Below are 27506 nucleotides of genomic sequence, written 5' to 3'. Positions count from 1 at the left end.
TAGCTCATCTTGACAGAGAGGTTGCATCGGTGCCACAGTTCAGTACTTGAGCAGTCTGATATTTAGAGTACTAGAGGAGTTCTGCTGATCCTAGTATTAGTTATGCTTCATCTCATCATTAAAACACACACACACACAACACCCTCTCTTCCAGTGTCACAGCAACCTGAACAGTTTCTCAGATTTACCCCACACAAAAAAATAGCTCTTGGGTAAAAGAGTCTCAGATCTTCTTTGAGATCCTTCTGATGTGAAGAGAGAATTAAGCTTTCCTGCCATGTTACCGTCTTTCTAGAGTGCTCCTGCTTCCAATACACTTCATAAATCTCTTAGAATTAGCTTCTATTTCTTTAGCCATTTGTTACTTAAAATTTTCCTGAGCAAGCCTTGAGTAACCTGCTTTGACTTCATGGTTGACCCTGCTTTCAGCAGAAGGTTGGACTGGACAACGTCCCGGAGTCCCTTCCAACTGGAATTACTTGGCAGTCCTGTAACCCTGTAGGCAACCAGACTAGTGCAAAGGGGAAACTCAGCAGAGCATAAAACAAGATTATGACTTAAATCAGGTGACTGAAGAGACAGCAATAGTAACTGAAGTTGCATCTATTGTGCAGTGGGAGGGGGTGGTCTCACCTTGCTTGAGTAACCACTGCAGAGAAGCATCAGCAGCACAGACTGGGATGACAAGCCCATGATGTCATGTCTCAAGCGTGATTGCTATCTGAGCTAATTTCTTGAACAGTAGACTAGGTATGCTTTCCATACTGTAATCCACTTCTGACCATAACACAGACATACGCCCAAAAATGCAACTACACCTACGCAATCAGGCAGAGGGCTTGCTGCTGGCATGAACAGCTCCAGAGGGTGGCTCAGCAGCACCCTGAGGAAGGACTGCTTTGCCAGGCCTGCCCAGTAGTTAATACAAGCTGTAAAGAACGGCTCTGCTGGTTGCCTTCCCTCAGCAACACAGTGGCAAAAGTTCAAATTGCCAGAGGTTCTCATTTGGCAGGGTTTATGTCAATCTGCCAAGAATACAATCTCTTTTATTGTCCTAACAAGTGAATGAAATGAAAACATTAACAGCATTAAACGTAGATCTCCGTGAACAAAGAATTAGCTTCCAGCCACAGCAGCGAGACATTTCAGATTTCACTCACCGTGAACGAACACTCGTTATGAAGCAGAAATTCTAGACAACAGCATGAAGAGCTCTCACAGACTATTTATTTAACTACACTGGAAGCTGATGGTGAAGAACATTCTGTATATTGAACGGATATGCTTGTACATTTTATCCAGTGTGTCTTATTAGAGGTATTGTTGTGAGAGAAGACAGAATGCCATCAGGATTTTAGGAATCTTCCCGATTCACATTATGGACCTTTGAAAGGTCATTTAACCTCAACAACTCAACTTCCTCCTTTGAGAAAAGTTCACCGCATTGCTTCAAAATTTCCGTTCCCTAGCATATAGAAATAATTTCAGAATTTTGGATTAAAGTAGGTGTTGGGTATACAAAGTAGCACACTCAAGCATCAGTACTGCAAACACTGGAAAATTAACAAAGTTCCTAGCCTTAGCTTTGACCTTTTAACATAGCTAAGACACTTGTATTTCCTTCAACAATTTTTGAGCACCACATTGAATTTTAGTCTAATTCAGCTAATTTGGTATGTTGAACAAAATCCACCCCAGAATAACTTGAGTTGCTGGTAGGTTAGTACAGTACCACAGTGTGTAGCTACTGTATGACTTCCAGCAGATTTCTCTTTTCTAGGAAGGGAAAGCATCTTTGATGCAGTCTCCCACTTGTTTTGCAATGACTGGGACACACTGAGGCATGTTAAATTCTCACACAACTGCAGACATGACACACTCTAAGTCTTTATTTCCTGGTGGAAAGCTGATTAAAAATAATCTAATTATAGGACATAGATCAGAAACAAGATTTGGTTAAAAAAAAAAAACTTTCTCCATATTAAGAAAAATTCAAGAAAAAGTACTATCAGATAGTGAAAGACATGATAAGCAGAGAATTTCTAACAGTGTACTGCTGCTAGTGTCATGTCATGAGGGAGACGGATTTAAAAAACAAGTTGTCAAAGACTTCAAGATGGGAGTCAGAACAGTGAAGAGGTTGACACAAGGATCTCCATTATTTTCAGAAACTGTTTAGTTTTTAACATCTTTTAAACAGCTGGAAAAAGTAAACGAATATTAACAGAGTTTTTTTTTTTTTTTTTAAGGTGAGTTCTTTATCTTCACGAATAACCAATGCTTTGAACCTCTAAGTCTTTGGCCTTTTTTATACTGCTGTGTTTTCTATCACATCCTTCTCTCTCTGCTTCTTTTGACATGAAAAATAGATCAGGTCATGACAACATCAGATGACAACAGTAACTAAAGAACTAATGAAATCATGGCATCTTCATAATCAGGAGTAAAAGTTAAAAAACAGGAAGAGATTTTTAGTTAAATTGTATGAGTTTTGCATTTTCTTTTTTTAAAAAAATACACCTATTTAAATTTAGTGACTACTTAACACTTTGGCCTTCATTGAAAGTTTAACATTGGGACTTCTAAAATTTGTTTATTCGATTGTATTCTTATACACTTAGGAGTCCTCAACACAGACTTCATCTGCCAAATCCTATAAACATGCAAAGAAAAGATGAAACAAGAACGCTCTGGAACTAGCGTTCACCTGGAGTGAGCTCCAAAGCTGGAGGAACAGCCAGGTTCATCTTCCCCTGACAGAGGCGGCAGGGAGAGAATCAAAAGCAGGGTGATGAGGATGAAGACCTTAAATGAAAGGAAAGAGACAAAGGAGGTACAGTTTGAAATAGTCTCTTCTAACTTGAATAGTATAAGTTCTGCTCATATAATGTGAATGGTTGCTCCACAATTTCTCCCTTCTGAATTTTCTCCTGATATTACTGTAAAGCTCTGATTAAAGATTAAGAGATGGTACTCATTTTTCAATATGTGAAAGCATCTTTAATATTGCTAGTATAAGAACCAGACAGAACAGAATTAAATTCTTTCTTGTTTATGCTCTTTCTTCTAAACCCTCCTAATACTACTTTTCCATTGCCTTTCATTGCATATGTTTTGGGGACCATGAAATGATTTTTATTCTGTTTTAATTGAAAATCCCTGACATTTGAAAACAAATTATAAAATAAAGGTGAAATTCACCTTTTCTATGCACAATGTGTACCCAAGCAGGCAGTAAACTGAAGATTGGGCAAGATGTGATTTCCTCTCATAGCTATATTCTACCAGCAGACTCTAGCTTCTGATGCCACACTTCTGCTTCTCATCTGTCTCCTTGATGGTTTTCTGTGCTGGACTCTGCAAGGTTTTGCACATTTGTTTTCCATCTATCCTGAAACAAATGTTTTCTGTTCAAGATCCCTTCTTTGCAGAACAGAAGCAGCAGAATCAAATTTCAGGATCATTCTTTTACAGTCTTGAATATGACTGAAAAATTCACCAAGATTTTAGAAAGGATGATCCTGAAGTGTCTTACCAAAAAACACTCAGCTCTTCCAGTCTTACTATTAATTTAACAAAGTGTCCTCAGAAAACAGAAGATTCTATGTAGTCCCCTATAAAATTCCATTAAAAAGAAAGACTAAAGAGAGAGATATGTTTTTGAGTTCCAGAAGATAAATTTTAAACATTCAAATACCAAAAACCTTTTGTTTTTGTCTTTTATTCACTGTTTCGAGCAACGACAGAAACAGTTTTTAAAAGTAACTTTCCATTTTTTAAAAATTCATGGTTGGCAGTTAATATTCTATCTCCCCTAACTCCCAAAAGTCAAAGAATCCCCCTCTCTGATTTTTAATTATTAGGACTAAAAAAAGAAGCATTCAGCAAGCAATCACACACAGGCTGAGAAAACATTACTTAGGTAATCCACCTAAAGCCAATATGAAATAAAACCATACTATAGAAAAGTATGTAGTTAAATGACATGTTAGGCATAATTTTGATTTCCAACTTTTTGTGGAACTTAAAACTAATGATAAAGTCAGAATTAGGGGCATTCTCAAAGGACAGCTTTATATGTTTACTAAGTTCTTAGAACATTTTTTTAAAACATATATGAATTCACACATTGGCCCAAAACTGATGCAATAGTGAATCACAGAATAAATTAAGTTGGAAGGAATCTGAGGAGGTCGCATCTAACCTCCTGCTCAAAGCAGCTCCAGTTAGAGCAGGGCCTCGTTCAGTCATGTTTTGAATATCTCCAAGGATAAGGATTCCACAACTTCTTGAGCCATCCTGTGCCAGTATTTGACCATCCTTATGGAAAAAGAAAGTGAAAACAACAAATCTTTATAGCTAATTGGAATTCCTCATGTTCCAACTTGCATCCATTGCCTCTTGTCCTATTGTTGCACTTCCAGGAAGAATCTTTTGGCTCCATCTTCTCACATAATTGCACTCCTTGTCATCAAATTTTAATACTATGTCTACTGTTCAAATACAGTGATATTTATGTTACCTGCAATGAAATTAATGTGAGAAAGTAGGGCTACAGAATTATCTCCTCTCCATGTTCACGGTACACAGTAGTACTTGTCACAGGACAATTAGGAAAAGCTTTAATTTGCAGCAAGAAGCTTTAGATGTTAAGAAAAGACTTGCTACTTACAAGGATTATGAAACTGGTGGAACAGTTGTCTGATGAAGTTGCAGAGACCTTAGAGATCTCCATCCCTGAAGGTCTTTAAGAACAAGTTAGGCAAACTTCTTTCAACTGTGACATAAATACAGTGATCTCACCTTGGGGCAAAGGAGTGGACTGGATAACCTTTACAGCACTTTCTGTTCCCGTGTTTTCCTTGGAGGTTGAGACTATGTCTCTACTTGGTTAATCTAGGTGACCAGCATCCAGCCCCGAGCACATGGGTCACTTTACAAAATATATACTTCAGACATCAATAGCATAAAATATCTTGTATATCCTATTTGTACCTACTTTCTTAAACTTGCGCACTAGCATCGCAGAGCTTCTACTGCAGTTCTTGTGCTGGGATGCTCAAGAACTCTTTCCAAATCAGTTATGATAGCATGTGTTTTTTCCTCCATGCACTGTTCTTCCATGCCACTGAAGGATATCCAGAGATGATCAGCAGGCAAATGATTCTGCCTACAGTATCACCTGCAAAGCGTGAGCTGAGCAGAGAATAAGAGACAGGGCAAGCCTGGGACCTGAACCATTCATTACTCTTTAAGCTAACTCAAGCATCAATCATCGTTGCTACAGCTACGGTATGGTAATACCAGTAGGAGCCCAGGTTAGATTTGTAGTGCAAGCATGTCCAACAATGTTTTATGTGATTTCTTTGATACTGCACTAATAAGTCATTCTCCAGCAGTAGTGTTACCTCAATTAGCAGTTGTTGCACAGAGGGCAACTAGATCTATATTTTAGCTGTAAACCACAGTCTTAATAGCATTACCAGAAGCTGCTAGAGATGTATGCACAGATTTTTGGAGGAAACACTGTTGCAAAATTCCTTTTAAAAACAAAGTCCTCATTGTACTACAAGTGAAGTTAATGATATACTAACATGTACCGGACACTATGCAATGCAGATACTTAGAACACTAAACATGAAGTTCAGAAAAGATTTACATCCACAGAGCCATATGTCCAACAATCACGGCATTCAAATGGAGCATTTACTCAGAAAGAAGTGTTTACTGCTCCAATCCTGAAAAACAGAAGTAAAATATGATCTGTTTAAAAAAAAAAAAAAAAAACAACAGCAGTAGGCCACAGCATACTTTCTAGTAATGAATTAATAGACATGGCAAATACATTTCTGTAATATTTTCATGAGAGTGATCAAATGGTGACTGATAGTCACCTCAGCACACAAATAAAAGACTGACTTTGAATTTTCATAAAATGAATATTAAAATATCTTTTCCTCCCTCGATGAGCTCAACATTTCATCACAGGGGGAAAAAAAACCAGTGAGTATAAAGTACAGAACTGATAACTAAAGTCCTCAGAATAGCCAAAGAGTTACAGCAGCTCAGCATGTTTCTCAGCTCAACTTGCATAGACAGTAAAGATTTAAACATCTGACCTTTACTGTTGAGCCAGAAGGAGACTTCCAACTCCCCCACTATTTCACCCTGGCCTCCTGCTGAGACTATCAATAAATACACAAAAACAATAGCACATAAGCCTAGCAGAAACCTGATAAATCTTTAACATACTGACAGATGGACATGGTATAGTATCAACTTTTAGTCGCCATCCACATGATATGTTTTAAAGTAGGAACATAGTTCAGTTAAAAAAAATGGTGGAGGGGATGGAGTGATAGGTGAAAAAAAACACTTTCTACTTTCTCTAAATCACTTTTGACTCTATTTGTGATTTCATCACACAAAAGATATAATAGTGCTACCAGTATTCATTACTTTGTATACCAAACTTCTAAAGTATATCAGCATGTTTTTTTTTTTGTTTTTTTTGTTTTTTTTTTTAATCAGCAGAAGAGGGAGGTAAGTTATATAGAAAGCTCTCAACACATTTAAACAGCAGTATGAAAACTGCACCTTTCTTACAAAGCCCATACAAACACAAGACATTATTTCAAAGATAATGTAATGCATGTTGCAACACTTTAGACTGGTGAACATAAAGACAATATAATTTAATACAAAGGTGAAATGACAAGGCAAAGAATAGAGATCAGATACTTGGAACAAAAACACATAGCATTTATAATGGCACCAATTTTTAGCATAATATCACAAAAGCACAACAAGTTCTAAGTAAATTTGACTGCAGTGAATTTAGATTCATTAGGAAAGCTTCTGAATTTGGGCTTTTTTATTAAAAACAAATGAGATTTAGTTTTTTGCAAGAAAGGAGATACTCTTAGAACACTTAAACCTGCTATGCTCCTTTTACTCCAACTACTCATCCTGCTTCCACCTTAAAACTTAGCTCTTTTCATACCTCCTTTTAAGCTCTTTATGGTCTTATACATGAAGGATGTAAGGTCTTCCTTAAGACCTATATATTTAGCATGCTCCATACATTCAGCATATATGCTAAATGATTTCCCTTCCCCAATCAAAACCTCCTTCTTCAAAAGGTAAATCTACTTCAGAATTTTTCACTAGTCTAATATAGAAAAATAAGATTTTTTTGAATTGCAGAAAAAAATTTGCTTTTATTATAGTAGAATCTCATCTGGTTCATCAGGATCCTTTCTGCATGTGTCTTAAGCCATAAAGTCATGAGCCCATTATTTATGACAACAGTAAAGCATTCAGTGGTATACTGCAGCACGTCAGTACTGATTGCACTGGCTTGAAGCCACTGGGCTTCTAAACTAATGTCACTGCACTGTTTCTCACCTTGCTGCAGAATCACTACATTCAACATGGAATTGTACTTGAGCTAGCTCTGTCAGATAAAGCTGTATCTGTGTAGAGGCAACTGCAGTATGCCACCTCTGGCAAAACCCAACCAAAATACCTCCAGATACTGAAGAGCTGACTAGACAGAGTCTGTAAGCCATACAGAGAAAAAGACCAATTCTTTCTCCATGTACTTAGTAGTCAGCACTAACAAATGTGACACAGGACATAAATCTCAGATTCAGTCTGCTAAGAAGCCTATCACATCCACAAATAAGTCTGATGGACTCACTCATGCCCTTATTGAGGAGACCTCCACGATATGATCTGCATTAAACTATTACTTCTAGGAAAAGGAATGAATAACTGAGCAAAAGTGCCTGATGAATGAATCACCACAATGGCTCCATGCAGGACATGATGTGACATATTTTTAAGAAGGCTGTACTGTCAGGCCCTGTCCTGAATGTAAATACTTACAATTTTTGAGTAAATCTGAACGCAGCTTTACAGGCAGCCTTCACATGATGTCCAACAACTTACAGCAGAAAGCCTTAAGTGCATAAAACCACAACTCCTTTTTGCAGTAAAATGCTTAAAGGACAAAACAGGCATGATTAACACGAATCACTGATGAAGAACAGCCAACATGCATATGTGTTTCAGCAGAAAGATCTTACAGTGCTTTGGTTGGCAACCAGCAGAACTTCAGACAAGCCCTTGCTGGCTAGGTATTCATAAGTTATACAGAAATGGTATTTTTGGAGAATGCTTGAAACTATCATTTGATAAAAATACATGACTTCCTCCTTCAACAGGCTGACTGTATTCTGACTTAACACTAAACTCCCACTTCTTTAATCTGACTACAGGCATGACATTTGCTTCAAAAACCTCAAGGCAGGTCAGTCTTTCTATCTTCCGTATAGCATAATGTAGACCGTAACCCAGCATATAGTAACTAGGTGGTGCACCACAATACATAAATAAATCCAACACCAGAAAATTGGAAACAAAGAAAAGCACAAGCAGATGTGATGGGCTTTATTTCAATTAAAAAAATAGTAAATAACAGTTAGTAAATAAAAATCATACCGTCAGCAGTGGAGGAAGAGTTGAGCTTTCCTTCTGATTGCTCTTTAAATTTATGGCTTCATTTCCTCTGTTTTCAAAACTGAAAAACAAAGATTTTGTAACACTGAGGACTTGCATTACTCAATTCTTCCTGAGAACCAACACAGTATCATTCACTTAACACACAAAATAACATTAATTTAAATAGCAGAAGAACACAATTTCCAAACCATAGCCCATACTCTTCACGTACTGCAATGAAAAAGCCATGCCTCAGAAGCAGAAGATGGAAGCAAAATACCTATTTCAAGTCATACTGCAGGTTTTCAAACTCAAGCATTCAGAAACAGCACATAGCACAACATAGGCTGCTCTTGCAACCAAAAGGCAAAAAAAGAAAAAGCTGTGTGCATATGTATCATTTTCTGCTAAAAAAAAAATGATAGCATAGCTGATGCATCTTCCACAGCAGCATACATTGCTGTAGCAGTATCTGGCAGCTAGAAGGTACCCCTTGTCCTTACACAGAGCACTGTGATCAAATGAAGTGTACTCCGGGCAGATGGATTCATCACAAACCTCAGCCAAGAGATTTAACAAGTCTTCACTGAATGCATCTAAAGAGTTTGCAGACAAATTCAAAAGAAAATTTAGAAAGGAGATAACAAGCATGCTCTCATTGCCAAGGCAACACCTGCTATTCCATTTTAAAACTCAGAGGTCTTGTTTCTCCTTATCGCCATTTTACCCTGGACAATTTTTATTTTTGGTGTCTATCTTTGGAATAAGGGGAACCAATTTTTCTCTGATTCTTAAAAATCACCCTGCAGCACATCCAGCAGAGAATATTTTCATCAAAACCTTTATGCTACATGCAACTGAAAAGCAGAATCACATCAAGGATAACATTAGGGGATATTAATGACAGGCATTGCTTATCACAAGCTCAAAAAAAAGTCATACCAATATATAATGTCCGAAATGCTCCGTTTTGCCATGGAGTGATATAATTACCTCAAAAAAATTCTTCACTTGATTTTATATATTTAGCTTTTCTATTTGTAAATACTCAAGCCATTATTGCTGTATCTGTATGAGGAGATGAACTGCATGCTGTTTAAATAAAAGGAAAAAAATTTTAATTTTAGTGACATTCTGTTTGGATTTGGAGAAAGGATTTAAACATAGATTGGTACTACTGCCACTACTGACTTAAGCCACATGTCTGCAGGAATAACCATGTCTCAGTAAGTCTTTTGTAAAGCAAGGTTTTATGCCAAATATGCATTAGGTATTTGAATTAAATACACATTGATATAAACAAAAGTACTAAAGACAGTCTGACTAAACATTAGTTCTCCTTTCAGTTATTCACAGTCAATGAGAACAGAATTCTCCTGCAATTAAGGTTTTAAGATCTTTTAGATCTTTTTAGATGCATTGAAACAGAAAAGACAAGTTCGTCCCCCTCTTTTATAGATCTTCAAGCTCAAAATCACCAACTTTGAGATCACCACAAGTAATCTTTCATAATAAATTTGGAAAGGCTAAGATGTTTTGCCAGGGAAAGTACACAAAGTCTTGACTATTCTTTGCTGCCTGTAAGAGAGACTACATCAGTTAACTTTATATCCTATTAATTTTCGTGCTGCTGATAGGTGTCACGTGAAATCGTTCTTCCGGGCAGTTTGGCATGCTCTTAGGAAAAAACCCACCCTTCTCTCTGCATGACTTTTCCTGAAGCTGGTACACTTCGTATCAGCAGGAGTTCCCTGTCCTTAAGAGCTGAATAATGGGATTGATATGCAGAAGACTTTTCTGTTGGCTTCAGGATGTCACTCCTTATGGATCTGGCCTGTAGAACTCATCTGAGATCTTTGCGCTTGTTAAGTGTTACAAATACAGATCATTAGTTCCCCATTTTCTCATCACCTTGTTTTACTTGTATTCTTTCCTTCATGTCATATTTCTTCTAGGCCTTTTATCACTCTGCTGCTTTTTGTTTGTATTTGAAATATAATATATGCCCATATTACTTTCTTCTACAGAGCCAGGCTTGGACAGTTTGCTATGAATTTCCATCATACACACTAAAACTGAAAGAAGGTAGCTCAACAGATAAGCATCTTAAAATCAACAAATCAAAAAGTGCATATAAAAGCTTCACTTTCTGCATAAAATAAACCTAAACCTGGAAGCAATTCCCCACACCCTTTCATGGTTTATATTCTAGTGTTTCTACATTCCTGAACCTTCTGCTTTAGGGTGTAGTTCTGCAACATGCTGACTTTGTCAGCAGAAGCAGTGTTAGAAATTTCCACACCTTCCTCTTCCACCTCAGCTATCTTCTCCGACCCCTAACTTGGGCTAGCAGAGCTCTCTGCAGGGCCATGGTCTTGGATAAAAACAAAGGATGGGGGAGGAGAGGTTTTCATCAGTAAAACACAGCAATCCAATCTACAGTGCGGTGATCTGTACCGGCACAAATGAAGGGGCAATGAATTATGGTCAACAGGCAGAAAAAAGCAAGTAGCAATGGCCATAGCCCGCTTCACCACTGAAGTTAGTTTTTGTGGAGCTATATAGCCAGGGCCCAGTTTTAAAGGGGCTCCTTGCCGGAAGTAAAATGACGCACACTGAATGAATAAAGTTCATAGCACAAAATAGCACTTTGCAGAAGACAGGCTTCTTGGATTGTTTGGAATAAAACTGTTTCGTTCTCCCTGCAGGAGTCAAGATTATCTTCTCCAGCCTAGAACAACGTACATATAGTGCAACACACCAACACGTGGTGTTTGGTGCCACACACTGCACTTAGCACCGGAGAACAGGCTGGCTCTTGCTCGCCTGTGTCTTGATGACACAGTTTGTCACTTCATGTCACCAACCTCACACCCACATTTAGGGATCCCCCCTCCCCCGGCCCCTACCCATCATCATTTTCATCACATAACAGTCAGTAAACACAAGTTTGGGAATACTGTATAATAGTCTGCCCACAAACCTTCCAAAGAGAAAAAGTTTACAGGGCCACACACAATCCTTCACTCCCACGTAAAAAAAAAAAAAAACACACACAGGAGAGCTAATGCAACTGTGCCACACACATCCTTACGATGCGACGAAACGCCACATTGTCCCGCTCAGTCTTCATCTAGAGATGCAGTGAACACCGTTTTTAAAACTATGGCATTCACAATTCAAATTAATTCTTGGAAAACACGTAAGATATCTAGTATTTATGCTAAAAAAATTCCTTTTTTTCCAATGCATTCATATGCCTATGCTATTCTATCATTACTGGCTACTTGTTATACTTCCAACAATTATATTCTAGAGGTTTTTTTTTAGTTTCTTTTACAGGACACACTGTGCTACTAAAAGTTGTTATAAATGATGCTTAGTTAGCCACGCGATACTACACGTCTCAATTTTTATGCCTTTGCTAAAAAGTGAGAATAAAAACTGATAGTATGTACAGGCTCACCAGAGACATTTTTTCCCCCCATACTTGTGCTACATTTGTACTATTAAAGCTTGTCTCTGTAGAGTTTGCCCCTTGCCTTAGGCCCTTCTGGAGCAGTGCATTCCTGGAGTGCTTTACCATGCCAGGCACTGCATGCTGTCCCCAGTTCAGCAGATCCAAAGTTAGGGTCTGTGCTTCACTACCTGCATAGCTTTGCTGGATGAGCCAGCCAGCGCTCGGAGGGAATTCAGCTCTCTACTTCTTAAAGGACCAAGATGAATCTCATGAAAAGCAGAATCCTCAGTCCCATGTTTCACAAACTACTTGTGTTATTTTAGATACCCAAGGATAGGGCACTACTAACCAGAGTCTAGTAACACACGTGGAGTTGACTGATTCAGCTGTGCCAAATAACTCTAAAAACTCTGAACAACAAAACAAAACTCTTAACAACAACTCCTAACAACAAAATCCTTGAAACTTGTCGACCGGTCACAGGGCACTCCCTCCCCTCCCTAAAAAGGGGTCTTCAGGACACAGGATGGCAACTACATTCATGAAACGGGACACTGTGTGCCTATGGTATTCCTATACCCAGATATGCCCACTACTCCAACAGCATCCAAGGTCTGAGCTACTGGTGGGGAAAAAAAAAGAGTTTCAAATCTACTTTTCAATTACTTGGATTACTTGGAAGAGAAAAAGCAAAGCGTAATTCTAGGATAAGAGAAAACACCTTTGCCCTCCAACCTGCTTCCATGGGCTTCTTCTCTACAGAGGCAGTCATTCACAAACTCTTACATCTGCTTGTTTACTTATTTAGGCAGATACATTTTCATTTTATGGATTAAAAAAAAAAAAAATCCCAGAAATATTAAATAACTTGCCCAGAGTAAGAAATGAAAAACAGACAAAATGAAGATTAGAAACCAGGCCTCCCAACTGCTTGTCATCTTTCTATTGCTAGTTTTGTTAGATGTTCCCTTTTCTCGTATACATCAGTGTATCCAACATTGACAGGTTAATCTTCAGCTAAGGTAGAGGGATCTTTTCTCCTCGAGTGCCTTGCTGCTCTTCTCTACTCTTCTGCCTGCCCTGGTTAGTATCACTCTTAAATAATCAAGATTAAACTCAAGTTACAATGAATCCCATTGTGTAGCTTCTGAATAAACCTTCCTTTATGTGATTTTTTGTAACGCTTTCTGTTGCTCTACCATTGAAATTTTGTTTTAACTTTTTGTAATACTAGGACGGGTAGGTCTGAATCAGGAGCAATGATTTGGCCCAAATTTTTAATCAGTATATTTGAGAAAGACAAATGTTCATTTTCCATAGTGTTACTCATGGACAGATCTTGAAAAAGTAGACACACATAAGCAGAAGCAATCAAATCCAGGTTAGTTAATACACATGAGACGGGTTACAGCCAAGAGAACCAATTCAGAGGAGGAAATCAAGGCACATGGCTTGTGAGATCTTTTCCAATTATCTCTAAAAACAGAACAAGACAATTATAAACAATTACTCCTTTAAAAGGCCTTCACAGCACCTTCCTTCCTCCAGGAACCAGCCGCAGCCCGATTACACACCCGCCGGAGTGGGAACGTGCCTTGTTAGACAAAACGGGCTGCAGGCACTACAAAAGTGCCATTAAACACAAACATGTGCGTTTTGATAAGACCGACCAGATGCAAAGCTCACCAAAGTGAAACTAGCTGCTGTGATGCTGTCTGTCCCTCTTACAAGGTATCTGCTGCTGTTTGCTGTTGGGGAAACAGGGAATTTAATCAGCAGCTTCAGAAACAGGAACAGATGGCTGAACACGTGGTTGGTTTGACTCAAATAACACTGTACCAACACATCTAGATGTCAACCCTGCCTTCTTCTCTCTTTGACCATTTAGGAGCAGTCATTTCTGACACAGCAGAATTTATTTTTCTTGCAGTTCAGAGCCTGGGTGTTATGAGATAGGCTGCCGTTCTCCCTGAACTTGCCATCTCTCACTTCTGGGGCAGATCACTCCCCAAAGAGTCAAAACATCTTTACCGCTGCATTAAGCTAACATCATTTATTTTTAACTTGGCTTCTCTTCACATTAACTCAGAAATTTCAGCTATTTTATGCAGCAACTTACAATGGCAGAAGAAAAGGAAGGCCCAGCTTGAAAGATATTCTGTGGTGCTAAGAGGCCAAAAGATTCTACGTTTAGTTTTACTGATATCATGTTAATAGCTAAGTCTGACCTATTCATATATCCATCTCTCCAGGATTAATGACATCACTTGTGACATCTCCTTCCCCTGTTTCCAAAGCAGTTTTCCTTAAAATGGCTTGGTTTTGCTTTGGCATTGATGATACAATTCACTCTCCAGTGGGCAATTCCACTTCAGTAATGTAATTTTAGTCTTTCCTGTCTTGCTAGCTTCTTTACTGCGGCACTCTGAGATGTAATCCTGATTCCCTACCACCACCTTTTATCCCTCTCTGGAAAAAAAAAATGCTCTTCTCTAGGAAATCACACCTCATTCGAGTTTGACTTCATGATCTTCCAATTTTATTTAGTGCCAATGTAGTGACGCATTCACTGGTGACCTTCAAAGAGAATATTTCAAACCCAGAGGAAAAGAGAGATTGTTAACAAAAACCTGATCATCCTAGTACTTTAAAACACAGCTGTGAGCGCCTCCCTGAAGAATGTGAATGAGAGGAAAATTGTAAGTCTAATAAACCTATCAAATATAGATGTGCAGGACCAAAATTCTCCATGAAGTTTCAGTACATTACAGGGAATCTAAAACCACATCCCCAGATCAGTAGCAGTTTATAAAACTTTTATTATACATCTGCAAAGAGCCATAGGTTAGCTAGTGTTGTTTTCTTCCCTGTTCCAGAGTCCAAGTTGTATTTAAAAAAAATGACAGCTAAAAATATACACCTTTTGAGCAGTATTTTCCTGCATATACAGACCATTTTGATTATTGAAGCTGGCCTCCTGCATAAACTAGATTATGAAATTTCACCAAGGGAGACCTACACTGAGCTCGTAACACCTGACTGAAGGACACAGAGTTCTGATTAAAAATACTAAGCAATGGAAAATCTACCACGTTTGTAAGTAAGACTTTTCCAGGTTAATTATGTTCACTGCTAAAAATTAGGCTTCCTTACTAGTCTGAATGTGTCAAGCTTCACCTCTCAGCTATGAGATCAACCCATATTGGACAGATTAAGAAGTCCTCTACTTCAAATACCTTTCTCAAATCGCAGGTCTACTTTGACATGAAGCACTTAACTCTCATTTCCCCCTGTATTTAAATGCCCTGAGGCAGACCCATGCCTCAAACTGTAATCCCATCACCTCTAAACCTTCTCTTAGACAAACTAAATGCTACTGAGCTCCTTGCGGTTTCACTGTGTGAAGGAAGCTTTCCAGATACTGAACTGTCTGCAGCTCCTCTCAGAGCCCTTTCCAGTTTGTCAGCATCTTTTTCATAATAAACCAGGGACACTTCAACTAGAACCACTACACAAGCAACTGGAGTTTACCCACGCAGGATATGTACTCTGTTATTTATACAGCCAAGAATCATTTTTTGCCTCCCAGCCACCACTTTGCTCTGCAAGTTCACTTTTAGCCAACTATCAACAGCAACAATTTAGTCTGTTTCTGCAATATTCTCATCTACATGGTAAGTGATGCCTGTATTTTTTATTCTAGTCAAAGAGCTTTCTATTTGGCGCTTTTAAAACACTTTGGAGAACAATATCTGCCATCATCAACATTTACCAAACTATATACTTGTGCATCTATGATTTGTCTTCTTTCAAATTATTTGCAAAGTTATTGAATAAATTGATTTAAAAAATATTTCCTGGTAAATTTCTTGAAATACATCAAGTACAAAATTATTTTCCATGTACAATTTTTTTGACATCCTTCAATTTGGTGATTTTTAAGTCCGCTGTCATTACATTTACAAATATTTTAATGAGAGCATCATATAGCACCAAGTTAGATGCCTTAAAGAATCTGAATACACTATGTCAGCATTTTGTCAGCTGCAGCTGTAATCTCATTAACAAAATTGAATTTGACAAGTCCCATCTTCCAGTGACAATAGCATCAAAGTGGTGTTTATTAACTTCTCAGGTCACTCTAAAGCCTTGGTAAATCAACTTCTCATTCTTTCTGCTTTAATCCATGTGAATACAATAGACTTAAAAAGTGCAAGTAATGCCAACACTTTACTCAAGTTCCAAACTCACACTTTTAAAGTCACGTGTACTATTAAGTAAGGAGAACCATCAGAACCTGATCTACAAAGAGAAGTTAGAAAACCTTTTTCAAGAGTCACACTTTTGTGGTGTACACTTAGTAACAGTGAATAAAGGTACACTATACACAACAGTGAAATTAAACGATTTGAAAGGAAAATATTATAGTTACATCCAATAACAAGATACCTTTTAAATTTATGAGTAAGGCAATCAAGATTCACATACACCACTTTGAAATATTGAGAAATCCAGATTCACTTCAGTTGTAATCACTAGCAGAGAATTCTATTTTCTTTCATAAAAAGATTTCAAATTACTGCTGAAGGACATGGCAAGCTGGCATTTCAATAGAGCCTAAGCAAAGTGGTGTCAACAGCACTGCTATATTTTGCCTTGCAAATCAGCCAAGTTACTGGTTACCTGAATGAGAGAGAAAAATCATGAAATATATTTAAATTTCCAACTTTTGTCCTATTTGCCGTGCTCAAAACATTTTTTTAAATCTACAATCTTTCTTTTCTTCTGATTAATATAAGTTTCTTTCCTATACCCAGAAATACTGTTTTCTTCCCCAAATCACCTCTTTTTTCATTACTTTTAATTATTGAAAACAAATCTAGAAAAAAATGAGTCAATGTCGTTTTTGCTTTTGATTATCACAGCTTAGTGGAAGTTGAAGGTGTTTTGGACAATTACCAACAAAAGAGAAAAAGGAAATGCTATTAAGTCTTCTGCATCAAATAAAGTCAAAATACCCTCAAATGAGACCAAGAAAGAAGAAAATAAAGATGCTAACATTTTCACAATGAACAAAGAGCTCTTTTCTCTATTTTTTCCCACAAAATAGAATATTGCCCTTTTTGAAAAGCTTCAAAATGAAAAGTTGGTCAACTTCACAGCAAGATTCCTGGGAAACAAAATGGTAGTAGCAGTGACAAAGTCTTCCCATAGTCTCTGGCAAGGCTATCAGGGCTTATTTAAGAGGGAGTGAATGTTTGAACAGAAATTCAAATGTGAAGTTTCTGGCATCTACTTCTGTGCTTAAACTTAGGCCACACACATAGGAGGAGCTGTAAAGACATTAAATGGAAATTATAAAAACAAGTGAGTGAGCTTGAACTCAGAGAGTCTAAGGAAAGCAATGCTATTATTCCACTTATAATAAATAAGGAGGGAAATAGAGGAAAAGGAATGTAGAGAAGGATAAGGAAGGAGAAAATGAAATCAGAAAAATAGAGACTAGAAATTTAGGCAAGAAAAATGTTAGAATCAACTGATTCAGTTTTCGAATAGCATAAAATACCTTATATTCAATTAATTGCATCTGAAAACGGGTTTGATTACAGACAGCGTTAAGTAATTTAGACTGCTTTAACTGAAGTAATTCTTCCTCTCAGACCTGTTTATGATGCTTATTTACATACTGTCTTTTGCTCCGCTTGCACAGCAAAGCTAGGTTAGCAGCACTATTTCATATATGCTATGTGAGCTACACAGTGTGTTAGTATGAAACAGATTTTTTTAAATCTCCTGTGAAACACAAACTAAAAAAACACTTTACAAAATATAAATATTTTAAAATTATTTTATAAAGAAAATTCATATTAAAAATGCAAGAATCCAACCATGCATCTTTACACTGAACACTCTCTTTTAAATTTAAAGGCTAGAACTAACTAAAATAGGTATGATGGTCCGTGATCGTCCTCACCAAATAGCTTAATCTGTTTTACATGTGAGGGAATTGAACAGTCATACAAAGGCTAGAGGAAAGAAATATAAGTTGTTTCTGAGCAGAAGCTATTTTGATATTGGACAGTAGGATTATAACAGATTACATCAACATTTTTCTTCTGGCATCTGTCAAGCATAGCAACAAACATTAATTTAGAACCCACTCCACAATTACTAGTCTGATAGGTTAGATAGTCTTATTTCATAAGACTGCTAGCACAAAAACTTGTTAGAATATCAGGAACAGATTTATAAACTATTTATCAAAATTAAAACAGAAGACAGAATAGACAGCTTATTATACATCCCTTTTCAAATGGCACATGTTTGCAGGTGTGGGGATCAACAAAAGTACTTACAAATGACACAGAAATAGAGAATACTGGGAAAAAAAAAAAAACATCTCAAACCCTACAACTCTCCCCCTCCAAACAAAAGCCTTTGGGAAAGCTTGAAAGGAGCAGTAACTGCTTCCTTTTCTCATAAAAATAAACATGGTTTAACAGAATTTTGAAAATCATCATTAAGAAAAAGGAACCAGGAAAAAAAAGCAGAAGGTATTGGTGTCAGCAGTAAAATGCAGTGAGCAATTCTAGTCAGGCCAGATAAGGAAAATATCAGTAGAAGCATACAAGGCTACAATTTCAATACAAGAAAGTATTTCTCCAGTTCTCCAATTTTTAATCACAAAACGTACATCCAGAAGTATCCTACAGGCACTTTCGAGTTACTATCAGATTCTCCTTTTCAAGTTGAAAATATACATTTTCCATTCAACCAAAATAAATTCAGTGGTTAAATCTGTAACATTTAATTGATGATTTAAAAAAAGTCTGTTGTTACTGGAATTTTTTTCTGTACTTGCTCTCCATGTGCTCACAAGAAATACCTCCAGGTACACTTGTCCCCACCACATCTCTGTCAATAGGCAAAGCTCAGATCTACCCAGGCTTCCTAGGCCTAGATCCCAAGATGTCCAAACTGCCGAAGCAGATACGCTGCCTTCAGCAAAACACTTTAGCAATTTAAGAAATGCTGGAACATTCGAAAAAACAAATAAACAAACAACCAACCCCCCAAAGCCAAATCACGGACGTTAAGTTAGCACGATCAGAGAGTAAATTTCAGGTTACAAGACTGAAGCCAGAAGGAAATCCACAAACTGTTTTTCCATCCTTTGGCATTTCTGATCTTAAAATAGTCTTCAAAGTGATATCACAAGGTCAGTTAGAATCTGTAAAACTGATTTTAGAAATGAAAATACTTTCACTGGAAAGCCTACAGGCCAACCAATGTAGTGTTGTGCTACTGCCTCGAAGTGTAACAGCACCTACTAACTGAATTCACTTTGTACTAAATTAAAAAAAAAAAAAAAAAAATCAAGAACTCAAAAGTAGCAGCTGGGTTTTGAGTCTTTTGGGAAGTTCCAGTAATCAGAAATACAATCCTCATAGAAATACATTTCCAAATTTTGTTCTGTTATCTGTGAATCCCTTGTTGACCAGACAAGAAGACTAGTAAGTTTTTATCTTTGTAAAAACTTTACTTAAAACTGAAGGTTCATACATACAAAAATATTTCCAAAGTATCAACTCTATTTTTGTATTGACAATTGTCTATAATTGGAGAGGCAACAATAATGTTAACGTTTAAAATAGTTTAATGTTTAAAACAACAAAAAAGTTGTTTTCTTTCTTCCAAGGGGTGCTACTATTGTAATTAATGTTCCAATTGCATTTCCTAGAGGAAACGTCTCACAAGTTTCTCCAGGCCAGCTGCTGGACCTTTCGGTCCTGCTCCACAAGGGAATTTTAGGGAAACATCTAATTCTAATCAAACAAGTAATTCCACTACAGTATACAGCACCATTTACTTATTTAAATATAGGAAACCACTTAAGTACCTTGCTGAATCAGGGTTTCTACTACTGTTATGACTCATAAGCATCATAACAGCAAAAAAGCAAAATAGGCTAACAAAAATTCTTCATAATGTGTCTTGCCTTGGTAAATCTAATTCTAATTCTTATAAATGATTGGAGCAATCCCCTTGCTCGATCCACAAACCAAGATCTCTGACACATACTTACAAATAAGTTAAATGAACAAAATCATACTCTGCTTTTTGAAGGGAAGAGTTTCTTTATTAGAAAGCAGTGACAGATTTTTCCAACAATGTATTTCTTCCAAGACACAAACAATATGTGAATCAAAGCCAGCCAGGAGGTAGCAACTTAAAAAGAAACAAGTTTGAAATACATTACTCTCCTTTCAATTCTATGCAGTCCCCAAATGCATAGTTTTTACAACTACACAAATACATGTGTTTTATAAACACGAACAATGACTGGCAGTCCCAAAGGAAGAAAAAGACTCTTTAATCTCTCCTTGGGCAGTATAAACACAGTTCTTCTATCTCTAGAAGCTCTTAGTTAGAAACTAATGGATGAACTGAACAATAATCTCAGTTAAAAAAAAAAAAAAAAAAAAACAGAGTCTTCTAAATCCAAATAAAATATTGCTCTTTACTGTTTGATGTCTCTGGTACACTTCAGTGATGCAAAAGAAATACCTGGACAAACTCAGTAAAGGCCCATTTCTGTTAAGTTATTTGACCAACTAATGGCACTTAGAAGGGAAAAGGTAATCCTGAAATGAACTTGCTAAATGTTATACAAAATAATAATATACACGTAGTGTAAAGGCAATTTTGGTGGTAACTATGGGATAAAGTGAAATGATCAGGTAAAAGTGTCCATCTCCTTGGCACACTTTTAGGTCATGTTTATCTGCATCAGGACAATTGCTGAGATGCAGAAGCCACATACTTCTGAAAGAATCCACAGTGAATTGAGTTGCACCATAAAAGCACTGTCTTCATCCAGATGGACTAAAGAAACACCTAGTTATATAAAAATCAGACTCCTGTTGGAATATTGAAAATTCAATGGGATTTTTCCACTCTGTGGATTCAGACTGCCCCAGGACAATAACTGTGGTAACAAATAATCAATTTTGTATTATTGAAAATAGTAAATAGCTGAGTAGAGCATAATGAGTACGTTTGATGGAAGGTACTGATAAAGAGCTGAGATGAAAAACACCAAGCTCCACATTCAAAGCCAATGTCCTAATTCTACACAGCACACTTATACAGGAAAGCACTAGGCAAAACATACTTCAATTTCTTTAAGTTTTAGGTAAAAGCAAAGTAAGCCCTTAACAGATGCACTGTACCTTTTGCCACCACAAAACTTGTATCTAGTCTGCATGGATTAGTCTTTAAAGCAAGCCTCAAGCAATTCTCATGTTTATCAGAGCTACAAATTGCCATAAGGGTAAGTTATTAGCATAAGCTCTTAGTCAAATGAGGTTCTCAGAAGAGTCTAAGACACTGATTAACAAATAGCGTAATTCCTCCCCCCTCCCACCGCTTTCCTCCTGTTTTAAAGGAGGGTCACAGTTGTTTTTTTAAAGCTAAATTCGAACATAACGCCTGGAGCAAGAACTAGTGGGAGCTCCATGCCATTTGGAGCTGAAGGGGCAGCTGTGGGAGGGGGGGCAGTGCAAAGCTGTGATTCAGGGTTTCATACAACCACTGCTGCCTAAGTTGCTGGGGCAAATAGAGAATTACTTTGGGACACTTCTGTGTGTTTTTAAAGTTTAGGAGATCTTGGTCTTCTACACTGTTTAGATTAAGCATGATCTCTGCCTCTAGAGGTCAATGCAGGTACATCAAGGATATATTTGGCCCTGTATAACATACTACTCTCTCTGTGCCCTCTGCCTGGTTGTTGTGCTTTGTTGAAGACCAGTGCTAGGTAAAAAATCCCAATGCTAACGCTTCTTTCTACATATTTCAAATTTGACTAGGTTCCAACATACATCATAACAATACTTTCAGTAGGAAAGTAACTACCCTATTGTATATATCTCTCATAATAATTTACAAAAAAAAATCTTATTTCCCAACTTGCCTCATATATTCCACACATTAATAAAAAAACATACAGAGCAGTTTTATTCCCCCCCACACACACACACACTCTGTTGAGTTGCATATTTTTCAACACTGCAAAGCTCACTGAATAAACATGACAGGCAAACTTACGGTCTGCATTCCAACCCAACGCTATTTAACGTATGCAATCAAGTTAATCTAGGAAGAAAGCTGTCCGTGCAAACGAAATAGGAGAGCATCAGCATTCCAAACTAACACTGGAACTGAGCACAATGGAAAGCTCTTTAGCACACCAAACTGGGCTCCTCAGAAGTTAAGGGTTTTTTGCTTCCACTCTCAAGGGGGATCAGAGACACTACACTGCAGCTAGCTACGCAAAAGAGATCAAGGCCAGGAAGCCCGAGCCTTTTCATACAGGTGTGGACTATCCTGATTTCCTAATAAAGGAAAGGCTCTTGATTGCAGAAAATGAAGTGTGATTTAGATAAAGATCCTGAACTCCAACCCCAAGTTACATGGAACAAGTCTACCGTCAGTGCAGTCTACAGAAACCCTACTTAGTTCACAAACCACTGAGCTGGAATCACCTTCCTTCCTACCAATGTGACCACTATGCTTTGTTTATTCTGAACCGCAACTGCAAGGAAACGGCAAGGAGTCAGATGAAACCTCTTTTATTGCCTTTTCATATTCCAAGCCAGTTGAACGCCTTTTCTTTCTCCTGTATCTTAATCATGTCCACCAAACGTAACAACCATGTGACTGTAAAGATGCTCCTGATTCAGCAGTCTTGTTCCTGTCTTTTTTCAGTAACTAAAAGTAACATTTCATGTTCATGAAAGGCCAGCGGGTCCTTGGTGAAGTATTGGCATGTCAAACGTTGCATGGGTGTGATGAAATAAAACCCCAAGAAATAAACAAACAAAAAAAAATCTTTTGTCCATATAGATTGGCGCCAATAATAAGACTCGATAAGAAACAAAACAAAGACTGTATTTGTGTTTCTGTTCTAGGTACACATAGAAATTGTCAACCAGAAGAAAAAAAAAGAAAGGAAGGAAGAGGAAGAAAATTACAAGATGTTTCAGAAACTCTGTCTGGTAAAAGCACCTTATATCAAAAATCTGTTAAATATTTAGGGTGCCATAGATCACATATATTGCACTGAGGCTTAAACACATCAGTAATATTATATTGCAGTAACATCTAATCCATGTGGCCCCAAAAGAAAAGTTAAATGTGAAAACTGAAAACAAAAAAGCCCCACAATCCCCCCCCAACGTGCTCTACTATTCTTTTAGTGTCCTAAGAAGCGGTTGCTACCTGACCAACAAGTTGATAAAAGCAGCCCGCCACTGACGCCCAGAGCACCCCAAAAAGCCCCAGAACTGCCAATTTTCGGCCACGGGGTATTTCAACGGCAGAAGTTTGCCTGCTTTGCTGAAGCCCCGGTCGCTTAGGGGAGCTCAGAGGAGCTCAGACGAAGGCCGCCGCCGGGGCAAAGGCAGGCTTACGGGATGCTGCCGATCGCAGACCAGTTACGCGAGCTCTTAGGAGACTCCTTAACGTACCCACGGCTTTCACGCCGAGTCCACATTTCGCACCGACACCGAAGTCGGAGTACAAAATAAACAAATAAATAAATAAAGTAGCAGCGATGCCAGAAACGAGCCAGCCGCGCGTTTCGAAGCCCGTCTCTACGGCAGCCGGGCTCCCGACGGCCGCGCTGCTCCCGCCACGCCGGTTCCCCCGCTGCGAGGCCGGCGGCGCCGGCCCGAGCCCCGCCGCTGCGGGAGGCGGCAGCCCGGGCACCGCGGTTCCCGCCGCGCCGCGCCGCCCGCCGGCGTTTCCGTACCTTCCCCGCTCCGCGGGAGCCCGCCTGCCCCGCTGCCCGGCGTTGCGACACGAGCGCGGGCGGGCAGCCGGCAAGGCCCCGCTCCCTGCCCCACTGCGAGCCGCGGCCCGCGCCGCGCCGCGCCGCTCCCCGGGGGCCCCGGCCCGGACGGGCACAGCCCCGAGGCGGCGGCGCCTCGCCGGGCCGGCCACGACCTACCTGCGGGCGCCCGCCGGGCGCTGGCGGGGGGGGCCGCGGCCGAAGAAGCGGGAGAAGGCGCTGTGCCAGGAGGAGCCGGAGCCGCCGCGGCTGCTGCCGCCGGACATCGCCGCGGGACACCAGGCGCCGACGGCAGCCGCCGCTGCTGCCGCCCGGCTCCGCGTCCCCGGGGCGGCGGCAAGTCCCGCCCCTCCCGAGCGGGGGCGGGGCCGAGACAAGCACCCGCCCCCTCCTGAGGGCGGGGCCGCGGCAAATCCCGCCCCGTCGGGGGGGGGCTCGACAAATGCCCCGCCCCTCCCCGGCAGGGGCGGAGCCTCGACAAATGCCCCGCCCCTCCCCGGCAGGGGCGGAGCCTCGACAAATGCCCCGCCCCTCCCCGGCAGGGGCGGAGCCTCGACAAATGCCCCGCCCCTCCCCGGCAGGGGCGGAGCCTCGACAAATGCCCCGCCCCCGGGGCCCCGCCGGGAGCGGCGCGGGACGGCACCGGGCGCGGAGGCAGCTTCTGCCTCGCAGAGCCTGCAGCGTTACCAGGGGGAAGGAAGCACGTGCCGCCTCCTCACGACTACTTTGTTTTGTTTGTTTGTTTGTTTGTTTGTTTGTTAAAAGTTACTGCAGCCTCATTTATTTCAACAAGGACAAAAGGTCTTGCCTCAGATGAAGGTACGGGGATGCGTGGCTGCCTCCCCGCTCCGCCCCGCTTTGCTGATGAAGATGAGCAATGCAAAGGAATGGGGAGTTTCTCCTGCCTCTTGCAGAGCCTTCTTCTTGTAAAGGGGTTTTCTATCAAAACCTTTGTTCTCTCCCTCAAATGAGCTTACCCACACAGATGACCATACCCTCACAACAACCCAGTGACATGCACAAATATCCTGATTTTACAGATGCACAAGTGAAGCACAAAAACTCAGCGTGAATCACTAGCAAAATTGCACTAAACTTGATCTCAAGGTTTTAAATACAAAAACCATACTTTCCTTTTTCCTTGGTGAGCATCTCTGCTTTCCTCTGCGAGTGCCAACTCACCTTTTCATGAGCCCCACATTGCATTGTGCCATTTTTCCCTCTTTTCTGTAAGAGTTTTCTCCATTTTTCACTTTGATTCACCCCCTCTGTACTAAAGCCCTATATAGTCTTCGCCCGGGCTCTCCTCTACTGCAACACTATAGTAGCATTGGCCTGCTGTGGCAACAGCTCAGGGTAGATACAAAGTTTGTACTCCAGGCCTACCTGCAGATCAGCAGCAATAAAAAACCTGGAAATAAATTACTGGCTACTTTTCAATCTACTTTCCCTCACCTCAGTTATAAGTAAAGTCTTTAAGAAATGCTCAGACAGCTTCTGTTTATCCTGTCCCTGTCTGATATACCTCTGATTTGGATTTTAGAAACACAGACAAGTCGGTCAGAATTAGGCCTAGCCAGTTGTTTCACAGGTTAAAAAAGCTAACTCTTATTTCCTCCTGGTGTAGTTACCAGGAGAAAGTTGTTGCCCACAAACCTTATTCAGTGGACCAGCACTTACTACACAGAGAGGTCCTGCCTGGTTGTCAGCATTCAGACAAGGAGCAAACAATTTTCTCAGGGATGCAGAATGCCCAAGCCAGCACAAACCTACAAAGCGTTTCATGCCAGACCAGTATAGAGGAAAAAAAAAAAAAAAAAAAAAAAAACAGGAAAAAACCCACCATGTTTTGAGAATACCTGCCATAGTTGCTCATTCTCAGGGAAACGACAGTCAAAGTTACAACTACAAAATATAACAGCAATCCCTACAGAACCTTATAGAGTCTCCCTCTCATGGTCAAAATAAAAGTAATTAAGGCCCCCAAAACAAATTAGAAGAGTGGCAATTTATTAAAAGCATTTAAATGGAACTGCACGAATAGGCTACAATGAGGCTCAGGCTCTCAGTAACTGTTTATTACTTTTACATCTTTACTATGTACATCTCATAGCTTCCCTACGTATTGCCTAAGTAAGATCTAATCCCGAGTTGTAGCAAACCTGAACATAATAATTAGCATTTATAAAGCATCTGATACTTTTCAGAGGACTTCAGCATCAATCAATCCACACAACCACCTCAGGATGTAGCTAAGTATAATATGGTAAGCGGTTTGCACACAGAGACACAGGCAGTCAGAACACCGCCTGGCTGTATCCAAAATCTGTCCATACTCCCAGCAATGTGCCAGAGGGGCACCATGGTGCAGCACGGAGCACTACCAGAGCTCTGCTTGTCCAAGAAAAAAGAGCCAAGCTAATCAGAAATGCTAATCCCGAACAGTAACATTTTGTGCTCAAATCTGTTTCTCATTTCTTCATTGTCTCAAAAAGCAGAAAATACAAAAACGTTACAGCAAATCACAGTTCTAACAGAAGCATATAAGCAAATTCTAATCAAAATAAAGTATATCAACATAGAAAACAAACATATAGCAGGCTGGACAATCTCTTTTTTTGTGTGTGTATCCAGGAGTCACTGGGTATCACAGAACCTTGAAGTAAATAAATCAGACGCCTTTAAAATGGTAAAAGGGAAACCACTGGCTTATACACCAAGAGGAACCCAGTTTTAGCCACCTATAGCTCTGATGAAGGCAGAAAAGTGAGGCCTTTGCTCAAGGATGCAGTATCTGCCATGTGGCAGGTGGCCTAGCACATTAACACAGCTGTCAGCATTAACAGCAGCACCAACACATGCAAGCCAAAACAGATGGGGGAACTCCTTGCTTTCTGCCTCAAATCTGAGTACTCAGATACAGCCCATACGAGGTAATGCTGGACTGCCTAAGGCAGAGAGAAACCATTAAAACCGTTGCAGAGTGAAACAAAGGTACAGAAGTGGAAAATGCCAAGCCTAGCCTCTTCTGAGCTGTTTATACTTTTTTTTCTTTCCTTAGTTCATCCTGCCCAGAGGTTCACTTGAATCATTAGCTCAAAGAAAAGAGAGGAGAATGCTATGCCCGTTCCATATCCTGTCATTTTCTACCGCAATTCAGATTATAATGGTTGTGCGCAAGGGAAACCTCCCCCTTCTCCTGGCTGCTTTACAGTGAGCAGATGGTGAAATTTTAATTGTGCTTTCTGAATTTCCTCCCTTTTATGGGTCTTTAAAATGTTTAGTCAAATCATGTTTTGTTTGGATACAAAAAAGGAAAGCAAGTTTTCATCATAGTGTTTATGAAGAGCCCTCTCTCACATGCAGTTTTGGTCTTTTTCTAATATTTTGCAGAGATAACAGGGAAAAATGTAGCCTTAAAACCACAAAGCTAAACATTTTCCCTGCAAGCACATTTCAGCACAACTATTAAATGATGAAAACATTCTCAAACTGTTTGCTTTGTTGGACTGTTACAATGTATTTATCAATCAAACTATTCTTTTTCATATTTAATAGGCAATCCCATTTTCCATGCTCTTCCAAAACACATCTAGAAGTAAAAATGTCGCAAAGTGGCGTTTTAATAATGGGTGGTCCTTTACTTACTTTTTTCCTTTCTAGTAATATATTATGACAAGGTTTCTAACA

General features: G+C 39.4%; 1 protein-coding gene across 1 annotated transcript in view; it reads right to left on the bottom strand.

The window, feature by feature from the left end:
• The window catches only part of CRYBG3 (crystallin beta-gamma domain containing 3), a 94102-nt gene extending 69983 nt beyond the window's left edge, over window positions 1–24119 (bottom strand). The window contains exons 1-2 of the mRNA XM_062574267.1: window positions 23976–24119; window positions 8506–8584 (exon numbers count right to left, since the gene is read on the bottom strand). Of these exons, the coding sequence (XP_062430251.1) occupies window positions 8506–8584; window positions 23976–24082 (186 nt within the window). The 5' untranslated portion in view covers window positions 24083–24119. The remainder of the gene's footprint in view (window positions 1–8505; window positions 8585–23975) is intronic.
• Between the last annotated feature and the right edge of the window lie 3387 nt (window positions 24120–27506).

The sequence above is a fragment of the Rhea pennata genome, chromosome 1 (assembly GCF_028389875.1).
Source record: "Rhea pennata isolate bPtePen1 chromosome 1, bPtePen1.pri, whole genome shotgun sequence".
Classification (NCBI taxonomy): Eukaryota; Metazoa; Chordata; class Aves; order Rheiformes; family Rheidae; genus Rhea; species Rhea pennata.
Note: the sequence above shows the minus strand (reverse complement) of the source record. Positions and strands in the feature narration are given on the sequence as shown.